At 46.2% G+C, this 14,849-nt stretch overlaps 1 protein-coding gene across 1 annotated transcript in view; it reads left to right on the forward strand.

The window, feature by feature from the left end:
- ECEL1 (endothelin converting enzyme like 1) overlaps positions 1–14,849 on the forward strand; it is a 104,274-nt gene that overhangs the window by 40,269 nt on the left and 49,156 nt on the right. The window contains exons 4-6 of the mRNA XM_075864110.1: positions 6,123–6,233; positions 6,430–6,522; positions 7,229–7,353. Coding sequence (XP_075720225.1) covers positions 6,123–6,233; positions 6,430–6,522; positions 7,229–7,353 — 329 coding nt within the window. The remainder of the gene's footprint in view (positions 1–6,122; positions 6,234–6,429; positions 6,523–7,228; positions 7,354–14,849) is intronic.

A 14,849-nucleotide genomic window follows, 5' to 3' on the forward strand; every position in this document is an offset into this window, starting at 1 on the left:
CATTTTCATAAGGACAATCCACAAAGCCAATGTAAAGGAAACTACAGCCCGCTAGGTAAGTATTGGCATATTTGCCTAGACCAATGAGTTAGGCAGCAAATGTTATTGTAACGACGGGGGTAGGGAAACGAACAAGTGAGCCCTAATCTACCCGCCACTCTGTCCCTGCCTACTTGCAACGACCCGCCCTAGGCGACGGGGTACAACTGGGCGGCGGTCCCTACGCTCAGTAAGTGCACGAGACAAACATACAAGGGAATACAAAGCAAAGGGAAAGGGGCAGTTGCCCACGGCAACACCGTGAACAACCAGAGTGGTGAACGAGCCAAGTCAAACCAGGAGAGCACGAGGTACCAAACGCAGAGCAGGAGAGTAGTCAGTAAGCCAGGGTCAATATGGAGCAGGATCAAATAGTAGGAGCTGTGGCTGGGCCAGGAAACCACACGGAAAGAATCACAAGCAAGGAGGAACAGGAAAGTCAGGTATAAATAGACAGAGGGCGGGAGCTAGCTGAGTCTGGCCAGGCTGCGATAGGCTCTCCCACTCCTAAGCCTGTAAGCCAGGGTGGTGGAAGCTGGAGTCAGTCTCAGAGACATAGACTCAGGTGAAGACTGATTAACTATGGGCGTTAACCCCGAAGCCGTGCCTGGCAGATCCTTTACAGTACCCCCCCTTTTATGAGGGGCCACCGGACCCTTTCTAAGTGGACCTGGTTTATTGGGGAAACGAAGGTGGAACTTCCTGACCAATACCCCAGCGTGAACATCCCGGGCGGGTAGCCAAGTCCTCTCCTCAGGCCCGTATCCTCTCCAATGGACCAGGTACTGGAGGGAGCCTTGGACCATCTTGCTGTCCACAATCTTGGCCACCTCGAATTCCACCCCCTCAGGGGTGAGAACGGGAACAGGAGGATTCCTCGAGGGAGCCAAGGACGGGGAGCAGCGTTTAAGGAGGGAGGCATGAAACACGTCGTGTATACGAAAAGATGGGGGTAACTCCAGCCGGAAGGAGACAGGATTGAGGACTTCAATGACCTTATACGGCCCAATAAACCGGGGAGCAAACTTCTTGGACGGGACCTTAAGACGCAAGTTCCTAGACGATAACCACACCAGATCCCCGACCATAAACAAGGGGTTAGCAGAACGTTTTCTATCAGCCTGAGTTTTTTGTACGTTCTGGGACGCCTCTAGGTTCTTCTGAACCTGGGCCCAGACTGTGCACAGTTTCCGATGAACGACCTCTACCTCGGGATTGTTGGAACTACCAGGTGAAACGGAGGAGAACCGTGGATTAAACCCAAAATTACAGAAAAAGGGGGAGACCCCTGACGAGTTACTGACCCGGTTATTAAGGGAAAATTCAGTGAGGGGAATGAATGAGACCCAATCATATTGACAGTCAGAGATAAAACACCTTAAATATTGTTCTAGAGATTGATTAGTCCTCTCCGTTTGGCAATTGGTTTCAGGATGGAAGGCAGAGGAGAAGGACAGATCAATCTCCAAATTTTTACAGAAGGCTCTCCAAAAAAAAGAAACAAATTGTACCCCTCTGTCCGAAACAATATTGACAGGGACCCCATGGAGACGCAGGATGTGTTTGACAAACAAGGTAGCTAACGTCTTGGCGTTGGGTAGTTTCTTGAGGGGCACAAAGTGGCACATCTTACTGAAGCGGTCTACTACCACCCACACCACCGACTTGCCTTGGGATGGAGGCAAATCGGTGATAAAATCCATGGAGATATGTGTCCAAGGTCTCTGGGGAATGGGCAACGAACGTAGTAAGCCCGCTGGTCGGGACCTGGGAGTCTTGGACCTAGCACAAACCTCACAAGCGGCGACGTAGGCCTTAACGTCTTTAGGCAACCCAGGCCACCAATAGTTTCTGGCAATGAGGTGTTTGGTACCCAGGATGCCTGGATGACCAGATAGTGCGGAGTCATGATTTTCCCTAAGTACCCTTAGGCTTCTGCAGGGGAACAAACAGCTTGTCCTCAGGAAGGTTCCCGGGAGCTGAACCTTGATCAGCCGCAATTTCAGAGACTAAATCAGAATCAATAGAAGAAATGATTATGCCGGGAGGCAAAATACAAGCAGGATCTTCCTCCGAAGGAGGGCTGGCCATGAAGCTACGCGACAGTGCATCGGCCTTAATATTTTTAGACCCAGCCCTATAGGTAACCAAAAAGTTGAATCTGGTAAAAAATAGCGCCCATCGAGCTTGTCTCGGGTTTAGCCTCCGGGCAGATTCTAGGAAAACCAGATTCTTGTGGTCGGTAAGGACCGTTACCTGGTGCCTAGCCCCCTACAGGAAGTGGCGCCACTCTTCAAATGCCCATTTAATGGCTAAGAGTTCGCGGTTGCCAATATCATAGTTACTCTCAGTGGGCGAAAACTTCCTGGAGAAGTAGGCACAGGGGCAGAGATGGGTGAGGGACCTGGTACCCTGGGACAAGACAGCCCCCACTCCCACCTCGGATGCGTCAACTTCCGCGATAAATGGCTCCATTTGGTTGGGCTGAACCAGCACTGGGGCCGAGATAAAGCACTTCTTAAGGACCTCAAAAGCCTGGACAGCCTCAGGAGGCCAGTGGAGGAGATCAGCACCTTTGCGAGTGAGGTCCGTAAGAGGCTTAGCGATGACCGAGAAGTTAGCAATAAATCATCTGTAATAATTAGCGAACCCCAAAAAACACTGTAACGCCTTCAGGGAGGCAGGTTGGACCCATTCCGCCACAGCCTGAACCTTGGCGGGGTCCATGCGGAATTCATGAGGAGTTAGTATTTGACCCAAAAATGGTATCTCCTGTACCCCAAACACACATTTTTCGGTTTTAGCAAACAGTTTGTTTTCCCGAAGGACCTGGAGCACCTTCCTGACATGCTCAATGTGGGAGGACCAGTCCTTGGAAAACACCAGTATGTCATCAAGGTACACTACAAGAAATATCCCCAGGTAATCTCTCAAAATCTCATTTATGAAATTCTGGAAGACCGCCGGAGCATTACACAACCCAAAGGGCATGACCAGGTATTCGAAATGACCTTCGGGTGTGTTAAACGCAGTCTTCCACTCATCCCCCTCTTTGATGCGGATAAGGTTATACGCCCCCCGTAGATCAAACTTAGAGAACCATTGGGCCCCCTGAACCTGATTAAAGAGATCAGGAATCAAAGGAAAGGGATACTGGTTCCTTACAGTGACCTTATTCAGGTTACGGTAGTCAATGCATGGCCTAAGACCACAATCCTTCTTCCCTACGAAGAAGAAGCCAGCACCTACCGGAGAAGTAGAGGGGCGAATGTAACCCTTGGCCAGGCATTCATGGATATACTCTCTCATGGCTTCACGTTCGGGACAAGAAAGATTAAATATCCTACCCTTAGGAAGCTTAGCACCTGGTACCAATTCGATAGCGCAATCGTATTCTCTATGAGGAGGTAACACTTCGGAGGCCTCCTTAGAGAAAACATCAGCGAAGTCCTGAACAAACTCAGGTAGCGTGTTCACCTCCTCAGGGGGAGAAATAGAATTAACAGAAAAACATGACGTCAAACATTCATTACCCCATTTGGTAAGCTCCCCAGTATTCCAGTCAAACGTGGGATTATGCAACTGCAACCAGGGAAGGCCTAAAACCAAATCGGACGAAAATCCCTGCATCAACAGTACAGAGCACTGCTCCAAATGGATGGATCCAACAAGGAGTTCAAAAACAGGGGTATGCTGTGTAAAATAACCATTAGCAAGAGGAGTGGAGTCGATACCCACTACCGGGACAGGTTTAGGCAAATCAATCAAAGGCATAGCAAGAGACATAGCAAATTCCACAGACATGATATTAGCAGAGGACCCTGAATCCACGAAGGCACTGCCGGTAGCAGACCTACCACCAAAAGAGACCTGAAAGGGAAGCAAGATTTTATTACGTTTCATATTTACGGGAAATACCTGTGCGCCCAAGTGACCTCCCCGATGATCACTTAGGCGCGGAAGTTCTCCGGCTGCATTCTTACGCTTAGGACAGTTGTTCACTTGATGCTTGTCATCCCCACAGTAGAAGCAGAGACCATTCTTCCTGCGGAAATCTCTACATTGTTGGGGGGACACGGAGGCCAAGAGTTGCATAGGTACCTCTGAGTCTTCCGGGGAGGAACGAAGCAACGGAACCTCGGAAGGCATCATGGGGGAGTCGGAGGAGAAAACACATAAACGTTCACGTTTTCGTTCCCTGAGACGTCGGTCAAGTCGTACCGCTAAAGCCATAACCTGGTCTAGGGAGTCACAAGAGGGATAGCTAACTAGCAGGTCTTTCAGGGCATTCAACAGACCCAACCTAAACTGGCACCTTAAGGCAGGGTCATTCCACCGAGAAGCTACGCACCACTTCCTAAAGTCAGAACAATACTCCTCAACAGGTCTCTTACCCTGACGTAAGGTCACCAGCTGACTCTCGGCAAAGGCAGTCCTGTCAGTCTCGTCATAAATGAGTCCGAGAGCAGAAAAGAAACGATCAACGGAGGAAAGTTCAGGGGCGTCAGGAGCCAAGGAGAAGGCCCACTCTTGGGGCCCTTCCTGGAGCTGGGACATAATTATACCCACCCGCTGGTTCTCAGAACCTGAGGAATGAGGCTTTAAGCGAAAGTAAAGCCTACAACTCTTCCGAAAGGAGAGAAAAGCCCCCCGGTCCCCTGAGAACCGGTCGGGCAACTTGAGGTGGGGTTCAAGAGGTGAGTTGAGGGGGACTACCATGGTAGCATCAGGCTGGTTGACCCTCTGAGCCAGGGCCTGGACTTGTAGGGAGAGACCCTGCATTTGCTGAGCCAGGGTCTCAAGGGGGTCCATAGTAGTGACAGGGACCAGGGTAGACTAGGTATGGGCTTGTGATTAAGTAACGACGGGGGTAGGGAAACGAACAAGTGAGCCCTAATCTACCCGCCACTCTGTCCCTGCCTACTTGCAACGACCCGCCCTAGGCGACGGGGTACAACTGGGCGGCGGTCCCTACTCTCAGTAAGTGCACGAGACAAACATACAAGGGAATACAAAGCAAAGGGAAAGGGGCAGTTGCCCACGGCAACACCGTGAGCAACCAGAGTGGTGAACGAGCCAAGTCAAACCAGGAGAGCACGAGGTACCAAATGCAGAGCAGGAGAGTAGTCAGTAAGCCAGGGTCAATATGGAGCAGGATCAAATAGTAGGAGCTGTAGCTGGGCCAGGAAACCACACGGAAAGAATCACAAGCAAGGAGGAAGAGGAAAGGCAGGTATAAATAGACAGAGGGCGGGAGCTAGCTGAGTCTGGCCAGGCTGCGATAGGCTCTCCCACTCCTAAGCCTGTAAGCCAGGGTGGTGGAAGCTGGAGTCAGTCTCAGAGACATAGACTCAGGTGAAGACTATGGGCGTTAACCCCGAAGCTGTGCCTGGCAGATCCTTTACAGTTATCATATTTACATCAATGTTGCGACATTTCATTTACCAATCGTGGCAATAACGGTGCCAATAACGGTAATGTATGGCATCGCAATTGATCATGTTCATTGAGGAGTTTTATCGTTTATCATTGATCTTACTCTTTACTTGTACTGGACAATTATCGTTGTATCGCTCAGAAATTAGCAAATTATAATGATTATTGGCTTGTGTAAACAAGCATTAAAGCTGAGCACAGAGGTAAAGATGCCCGTACAAGTGTTCAGAAAGGGGCATACTCTTATGATATCACTGACTCTTCCCATAGAATATGTCATGCATTTGTATTGTCTCACATGTATGCTTGTTAGACTGTAGTAAAGTAATCTATATTGTAAATTTACATCTCTAAAATTAACCCCTATCAACTAAGAGCATTTCTGAAGCACGTGCTTCCAAATCAGATTTCCATGAGCTACAATAAATCGTTTTTAGTACCATAGACAACTGTAATAAATGAGGCTAACAGTTGTGAAATCCTTCATTATACCATTAACAACAGCGTTATGTTTATGACCAGCCTATAAGATATGTAGCAAAAATAACTTATTTAGTATAAATGGATGATGTGATATGATAATGAGAACACTGTATATCATACTTACAATGAAAAAGTGAGAACACAATTTTTTTTACTCGCCACAGATTTTGGTAGCTTACAAAGAGTTCATGCAGAAGATCCTAAGCCTCCTGGGAGTTGATAATGTGCAAAAAAAAGCCCAGGAAATTCTGCTACTAGAACAGGATCTTGCCAATGTAAGTGTCTATGCCAGACGTTATAGCTTGAAATTTTAATCCTTTCAATATTGTAGGTTTTTTACATAGTAAATCGCCACCTCTGTTAACTAATTATACCATAGAAAGAGTAGCTTTTTTCTATCAGTCACTCTTAACAACTATTACACAGTCTTGTTCCATTGTCACTTACTTTTATATAATTTTTACTCTTAAGATCACAATCTCAGAATTCGATGACATCCGGCGTGACATCAGCACTCTGTACAACAAGGTCACCATATCTCAACTGCAACAAATTGCGCCATATGTGAGTATGAGTTATTACAAACTATTCTACATAAAAGAAGTGCTAAAGTACATAGTACTGGGTGAGTCCAAAGTAAAAGGATTTGTTGTAGAGAGGGTGATGTAAGGATTGACAATTCTTTTAAGGCTTTTATATATTATACTGAGAGCTGTACTCTCCATTTTAGCTGCTATAAGAGTGGTTCCTGTACTGGCGGACCCGACACTTCTAAGCATGTAATGTTATATTTCTCCAGCAACAGACAATAATAGCTTATTGCCAGGGTTAGAGAAGCTGGACCCACGTCGATCAGCTAATCATGGTGCCAGATTCAATTAAAAGAAAAAAAGAAGTGAAGTGGACCTCTTCAATGGAAGTTTGAATAGAGCCTTAGAAAACTTTCTATACATGTATATCTAACTAGACGAGTCAAATGAAGGAGACTAAGGCCTTCAAAAGTATCATATAGTTCTCACTGTTCCTATAACACAAGCCTTTTGTAACTACTCTTCTCTTCAGCTAATTGACGGAGGTATGAGGGACTACTCCCTATTAACCCAGAATGCCTTAAAAGGGTATTTAAAAATGTGTTTTCCAAAGTGGGCGACCCCTTTAAAAAGTTAAAATAGGATTGATGGGCTTTCAAATTTACTGTATGCGCACAACTTACTGGAAAAAACAATATTATATTTTCTTTTACCATGTCTTATTTTATTGCACACTTCAGATTAAATGGAAACGTCTCTTGGACAGGATATTTCATGAAAACTTTTCTGAAGATGAAGAAGTTGTTGTATTAGCTACAGATTACATGCAGAAGGTATCTGATATGATACATTCTACACCAACAAGGTAAGAAGCCATGCCTTTCACTGTGCTTTATGTACTTGTTTGACTCAATTACTTACTGTGTCCTAGTGGTACACAAGCAACAGCAATGTAATACTCCATATTTTATAGTACAAATAAAAAAAAAATCGTTGAGTGACACAGAAACTATATGCAATGTAACACATTAGTTGTGCAAATATTCATATAACAAATAGTGAATGATATCTTCAATATTATGATTTGTGATACAATTTATATATTCCTCTATGGTTATGTAAAAATACAACCTGCCACTCATTTGTTTTTGCTTTTGCAATAAGAATTATTTCAAACAATCCACAGTATAATGTTTCAGTCAAATAAGACCTTCATCAGATAGTCGGATTGTATCATAGAGCAACAAAAGCAGTAAAATATTTCAGTCATTTAGAGAATTCCTAGTTAGGGTGTTAGGGCTGCAATGCCTGGAACCCACATGGTTCTACTGAATCAAATTTAGATCTAAGTTTAATTCAGAAGATCTTCGTGAAGCCCAGGTGTTGGCCTTCATTTTGTTTCCAAATTGCCATAACTCTCCCCTGTCCTGCATACACATTTATAATAATCCCAAATTCAGTTGTAATGTGAAATGCCACAATGCCCAGAAAAGGATCCAAACATAAAAGAAAATCTTCTAAAGTGTTGTATTGTAAGGCATGGCTGGGTGTTGTAAGGCCAATGTGCAGGGTAGTCATAGAAAAGATGGTATGGAGGCCGGGAGTGATTGCAAAACATTGTCTCTTACTCAGGTCAATGTTGACTCACACAACCACAGCAGGCAAAACACAACACTTCTCAGCAGTAAGGCACAGTCTTTTAGCAACATTACAAACTAGTGGCTCACCACTCAGTAGGACAGAGTCGCGTGCCCTCCTCCCGAATTCAGGGGTAATGTCTTCTTAAGATCACAGATGCTTGCTGACCTTCCTGGCTTGGTTGCTTATTGCGCAGAGGCTCCTGCCACTGTCTGGAGCCGATCACGCTGTCTCGCACGAGGAAGCACCTACCACACCTGACCAACAGTGGAACATGCATGAGGAGACTCCTGCCCGTAACCCAGTGATGTTCCAAACCCACTAGCTCTCAGGACCCTCACTTGCGCTACTTGGCACCAATCAGCAGCTCACAGCACAGCAGCTCATTTTCTTGGTGGAAACAGTTGCCTATTATGTGCTAAGCACTGCCCCCAGCACGAGGATGCAGTATAGACACGGTGTATCACATTTCCAATGCTGTTATGGCGCAGCCAACATATTAACTAAGATGGGGACTGGGTTACTTCTCCTGAAGCAAAACAATTTGAAGCCACTGTAGCAAGCCATCATTGCTTGAACCTGTTAAAAACAAACACAGTGAATATATATCCTCCACCTGAACTGCACTCCTGGGAAGGGCAAGCAGTCAACACACGACATATTTCATATACCTTCCGGGGGCGGGGCATCATGGATGGCCACTTTTAGAAGGAGCTCCCTCACGGCAAGCTAAACTCCGTGGCGCATTGCCGCAATCACGCCCGCTAACCAGTCGCCAGTGCCTTCCCTGTATTCACAGGGACTGACCATCCTAGAGGAGCTCTCCATTTTTTTAAATCTCCCCAGAGTCCTGGGCAGTGTAACGCTGGAACGCGTTGACCGACCCCAGCCACCGCCATTTTAAGCAATCCCCGCCGACTGATGACAACGCCGAGGCCTGTAACTCTGAGGTAAACATTGACCTCCAGGTGAGTGGGAACTCCCACTCTATCTCCCAGGCCACACAATCATACCAGCCAGTGGACGTCAGTCTCCCTGCTTCCCGACGCAGCCATCTTGGGGATCTTCGCCGGCTGACAATATCACCTGGGCCTGCACTACCGCGATGAACACCGTACTCCAGGTTAGCAGGACACCCCACTCCACCCCCCGAACCACACAAACACAGGCCGGAGGCTTTGACACACAGACAAACCCCCACTCTGTGCCCCTGACATCTTGGGTCTAAGCAGTGACAGCGGAGGCCCGCCATTTTACCCCTATCCAAATCTGCACTCCAGGAACTCGTATCTCTGCCTAACCCGCACGGTCCATATCACGACTCTGGGGAACCCAGTGCTGGGACGCTTAAAGATCTTGGTTGGGTTTTTTTTGTTTAATTTTTGGGAAACACCTCTCATACAGAGGTTGTATAGTCTTGTGACTCCTATATACACGATCTTCTGGAGGCGTGGGACGCTGTTAAACGTATATTTTTATTTTTATTACTACAACCCATTGTTAGAATTGCACTGCTCTTCTGTATGATCTCACATGCTTAGTACTGAGGCACTCTGTTCCTAATGCCTCAATGATTATGTGAAACATCACTGGATTGCTTCCCCGTCATAACCCCCTGTCTACACCCACAGTGCCCCCCTGGCGCACTCCCTTCCCACCACGGTTTGAGGACTGTGACATCGACAAATAGCTGACGAAGGGAGATCCACTCGCTCTCAGATATCACTGTCGTCTGACTCTTCCCATCTTCTCGATATGCAAAAATCCAAAAGCAGCACTAAAGGGGACAAAACGACTCCCAAATCTTCATCCGCCAAAGCCTCTTCATCACGATCACAGTTCTCACCAGAATTGCTGTCGGGCGGGGATATTATGCCACCAAGATTATCTCCTCAATATAGTCCACAACACAGCACTGATATGAACAACCAACTGTCATGGCGTGGGGTGTAGACCCACTGGGCCGTACCGCGTAGTGGGATAGCAGCTGGCCAAACAGGTATAGTACAAAGTCTATAGTCCAGAAAGGGTACCTGAAGCAATGCAGACAGTAGCGGTAATTCAGATAACTGAAGATAAGGCTCCGGCAGTGGACGGGCACCCGGCGGGGTGTGACGCAGTAGATGCAGCAAAAGACACAACTTGACTTCGACTCTAGACGGCACAGAGGCACGGTAGCACAGGATACAGGGTACAGGCAGCAGGAACGGGTAACACTGGGAATTGGAAAACACTAGGAGACCATTTGCAAGACAAACTTAGGTACACAACAACGCTCAGGCACTGATCAAGAGGGCAGAGCCTTTTTTATAGTCCAGTAGCACTCTGGACTTGATTGCAGATTTCCTGCAATTGTGCGCGCACTGGCCCTTTAAGGCCGCGCACGCGCGGGCGCGCGCGCCCTGTGGGAGACAGTCTCAAATCCAGGAAGTGAGTTCCGGCGTCTCACAGGCGGAAGACGCTGCAGGGAACTCACATGTCCATGGCTGCGGCCGTCGGAGGGTAAGTCAGAACGATGGGCGGCGGCCATAGACGTTACACCAACAAGCCACCCTGGTTGCTCAAGTGGTCTCTAAAACATTGTTGACGCTTTTTGACAAAAGACTAGAGGTGCTGCACACTTCCATTAATGCAGTTTTGGCACAAATTACATCGCACTCCCAAATGATTGCTGACTTGGAAATGAGATTTGTAACATCAGACACTTCATTGTCCACTTTGGAGGAAACTGTACGTCAAACCCCAGCCTCTAACCAAGGTTTAAGAGACAAGCTGGACGACCCGTAGAACAGGAATAGACGCAACAATCTACGTTTCGTTGGCATCCCAGAGAAGGTAACTGGTGAACAACTGCTGGACTATCTCTGTAAAGACCTCCCTCGTGCTCTAAACGTCGAGCTTGGTGGTGACCCACTGATGATAGAAAGGGCACACAGATTTGGCCCTCCTAGAACTGGACGAAATGCAGTATATCACAGACCTCGCCCGGTGATTGCCAAATACTTCCACTGGGCTATTAAGGAGAAAGTTCTAAGAGCTTACAGACAGAGGGACTTACTTATCAATGACTCTAAAATCCTAATCTTCCAGGACAACTCAGCTGTGGTTGCTCAAAAACAAAAAGCTTTTGCCCCAGTTTGCCGTTTACTATATGAAAGGATTGGAACACTCGGTTCCAACTCCTGTACCCAGTCAAATTGAAGGTGCAGGATGGTGACCACACATTCATTTTTGGGGACCCTGCGCAGGCCAGGAGGAGCCTTCGCCTGGAGGAAAACGGTGCAGAGTGAATCACATCTCTGGAAGGGGAATGCTCAACTACTTGGCATATGGACATGTGCTTATTATTTGCATAGCTTGAAATTGTTACTTGCAGTTTTTCTCTCTTTTTGATGATGAATATGTTGTTGCCCAAGTCCGGGTTCCCCATCAACACTGTTTACCTGTTTATTTTGTGTTTAACATTCTCGCTTGTGCTAAATTCCTTTCTCTTGAAGATGACTAAAGGCGTGGTTCTTTCCACTACACACACCATTGGGACTAGGCTGTGCGCGCGGGGTACTTCGCAACTTGATCAGGATCCACGTTTGAGACACGGGATGAGTACCCCTCATGCAAACTTTCCTGACACATATCAATCCTCTCCCCTTATCCGATTCCTCTCCTGGAATGTGGATGGCTTAAACACACCCTTGAAGAGGAAAAAGGTGCTCAATCTCCTTAAAAGGCTCTCCCCCGATATTCTTTTTTTACCGGAGACTCAATGGAGATCGGGCACACAGAGCAAATTGATGGCTCCCTGGTTATTGGACTGCTATTCAGCTTCACATTCTTCTTCTTCAAGGGGGGTGGCAATCCTATTTAGAAAGGGCCTACGGTATGCATTGGAAAGTTCGATAAGTGACAGCCTGGGTAAATATCAGATTTTACATGTGACTATAGATGATATCCCTTATCTCTGGGTTAATATCTATGCTCCAAATCATGACCAACAGGTGTTTTATCCAGAAGTTCTCAAACTAATACTAAGTCTTCCTAGACATAGCCTAATTATCGGGGGGTGATTTTAACTTGGTACAATATCCCATCCTAAATAGCCCCCCCCCCCAATCCCAGGCTGCCACCTCCTCTTTTGCTCTCTTCATGGATTCGCTCAACGTATGTGATCCCTGGAGACTGTTGGATGAGGGAGCACATGAATACATCTGTCACTCGGTTGCCCACAATTCTTTTTCACGCATAGATTACTTTGATCTCAACATCCTTGTTCGACTCTTACTTTTCATCCTGGACATGCCCCTTCACCATATCTGACCATGCCCCGATCACTATGTCATTATCACTCTCTCGTTCCTCACCAAAGACTAGAATATGGTGGTTTCCCGCTTACTTGGCAGAATCTGAGGAATTCAAACAATATCTCCGTCTGCACTGGGGTAACTACTTGGATGATAACTCCTCATGTGGACGACATGCCACTATTGTGGGCAGCGTCAAAGGCAGTGATGTGAGGGAATAGTATAGGATATTTGTCACGTAAGCGGAAAATTTGGAAAAAACGTTTTGTTGCTTTATATAAGGATCTGCTGATAGCCCAACGAACGTACATAGATGATTCCACCCCACTTTACCAACAGATTTACCAAACTGCTAAACATTTGTTAGACGCCTTTATCCGCTCCGAATCACATGGCAGGTTAAATCCACGGGTAATAAATGTTATATATGGGGCAATAAGACTGGTATACCACTTGCGACCCTCACAAAGCAGAGACACCCCTATAAACCTATTTTGTTCTTACGTAATTCTCTTACAGGTGCTGTTTCTACTGACCCCTCTGAAATAGCAAGAATTTTTACAGATTATTACAAAATATCTATATAGAGCAGCCCCGGCATCTCCCCAAGATATTAACTCCTTTCTGGACACGGTTAATTTGCCCTCACCTTCGGTAGAACAACAGTCTCTATTGAACTCAGAAATACAAGAGGAAGAGGTGAGACGAGCTATCGACAGCCTCTAATGGGAAAACGCCGGGTCCAGATGGACTTTCTGCAGAATATTATAAAATCCTTGCACCCCAGATTATCCCTGTTCTGACCAATTTATACAATACAGTGTTTCTACACTCCATACCCATTGACCACTTCACAGAATCACACACAGTGCTTTTGCCTAAACCGAACAAAGATCTCTCTCTGACTCAATCATACCGTCTTATATCATTGCTTAACCATGACTATAAGCTTTTGGCCCAAATATTGGCAAAAAAGCTGCAAATCTTCCTTCCTGGTCTTCTATCTGATACTCAAACTGGTTTCACGCGAGGTAGAACATGTATAAAAAATATCAGATCTGCTATTGCTGCTACTGTCCTGGCACAGGACCCAGCACAACCAGTAACCATGTTAATGAGTCTCGACCCTGAGAAAGCGTTTTACATGGTGGCATGGCCTTTTCTTGAAGAGGTGCTGGTCCGTACGTGGCTGAGTCCGATTTTTACCCAATTCATCCAGTTCCTTCGTTATGGTGCGGCGACCTGTGTGGCGGTCAATGGGTATAACTCTCCCCCTATCAATATTTTTAGGGGTACCAAGCATGGGTGCTCCCTCTCTCCCCTTTTATTTAATCTCTCTATAGACCCCCTTCTACGTCACCTTTCCTAGACCTCGACTTTCCAGGGTCTTATCATGCGGGACTTAGAACCAAAAATGGGCACTTTTGCGGATGATATCCTGTTCGTCGTCTTGGACCTTAAACGGGTATTATCTCCTCTCCTTGAAAACTTGACCAGGTGGGTCGACTGTTGTGATATTCTCTAAATGTGGATAAAACGGAAACGTTACTTTTTAAAAGGAACCTCTAAACCCCTCTGGGCATCCGTCTTTCCGTTCCGCTGAAATGCTCATGCAATTAAATACTTAGGAGTCCAGATCTCCAGACACCCTGCTAAACTCTACAGAATTAATATCTCACACTATATCGAGGAACTAAAAAAAGACTATCTCTAATTGGAAACACTTCACTCGTCTTCTCTATATCTTCCTCATCCTTCCAAAATATCTCACCCCAAAAGATGAAAAACATATTAACTACTTCTATAGTGCCTTTCTGTGTGTGTGGGGGATCCAGCTCCCGCATAGCCTTCAAGATTTTACAACAACCTACATCCAGTGGGGGCATTAATTTCCCCAACATTAGACACTATAACCTAGCGACCCTGTTCCGCTATGTCTCAGACTGGCTTCGGAACACCTCTAATTACACCTCAATTTCTCTGAATTCCGGATTATTTTCGGGAGGAGCTTTGTCAGGTCTCCTGCACCTCCCATAGGAGGGTTTATCTACCGAAACAAGAGCCAATCCTCTACTTTTCACCACTTGGAAAGCGTGGCAGATAATTAGGCACCATCTCCAGCTTTCCCCTCTGATATCTCTCCATTTACCATTAATCTGTAATCCCCACTTTCAGGATGGTAACCCACGGGCAATCTTCCGTAGATGGCACACATTAGGAATCACCTCCATAAACCAGCTCATACATCTGGAATACCACAGTATTCTTTCAGTTTCAGAACTCCATTCTAAATAACCCGATCTCCTTGTTGACAATTTTAGCTATCTGCAAGTCGAAAGCTATATAAAAAAGGTTTTACTGCAACTACAAGACCTGGAATGGAATCCTTACTTGCTCCTAAAATTCTCCCGTCAAAACTTTTTAA

Source organism: Rhinoderma darwinii, chromosome 4, assembly GCF_050947455.1.
Source record: "Rhinoderma darwinii isolate aRhiDar2 chromosome 4, aRhiDar2.hap1, whole genome shotgun sequence".
NCBI classification, from domain to species: domain Eukaryota; kingdom Metazoa; phylum Chordata; class Amphibia; order Anura; family Rhinodermatidae; genus Rhinoderma; species Rhinoderma darwinii.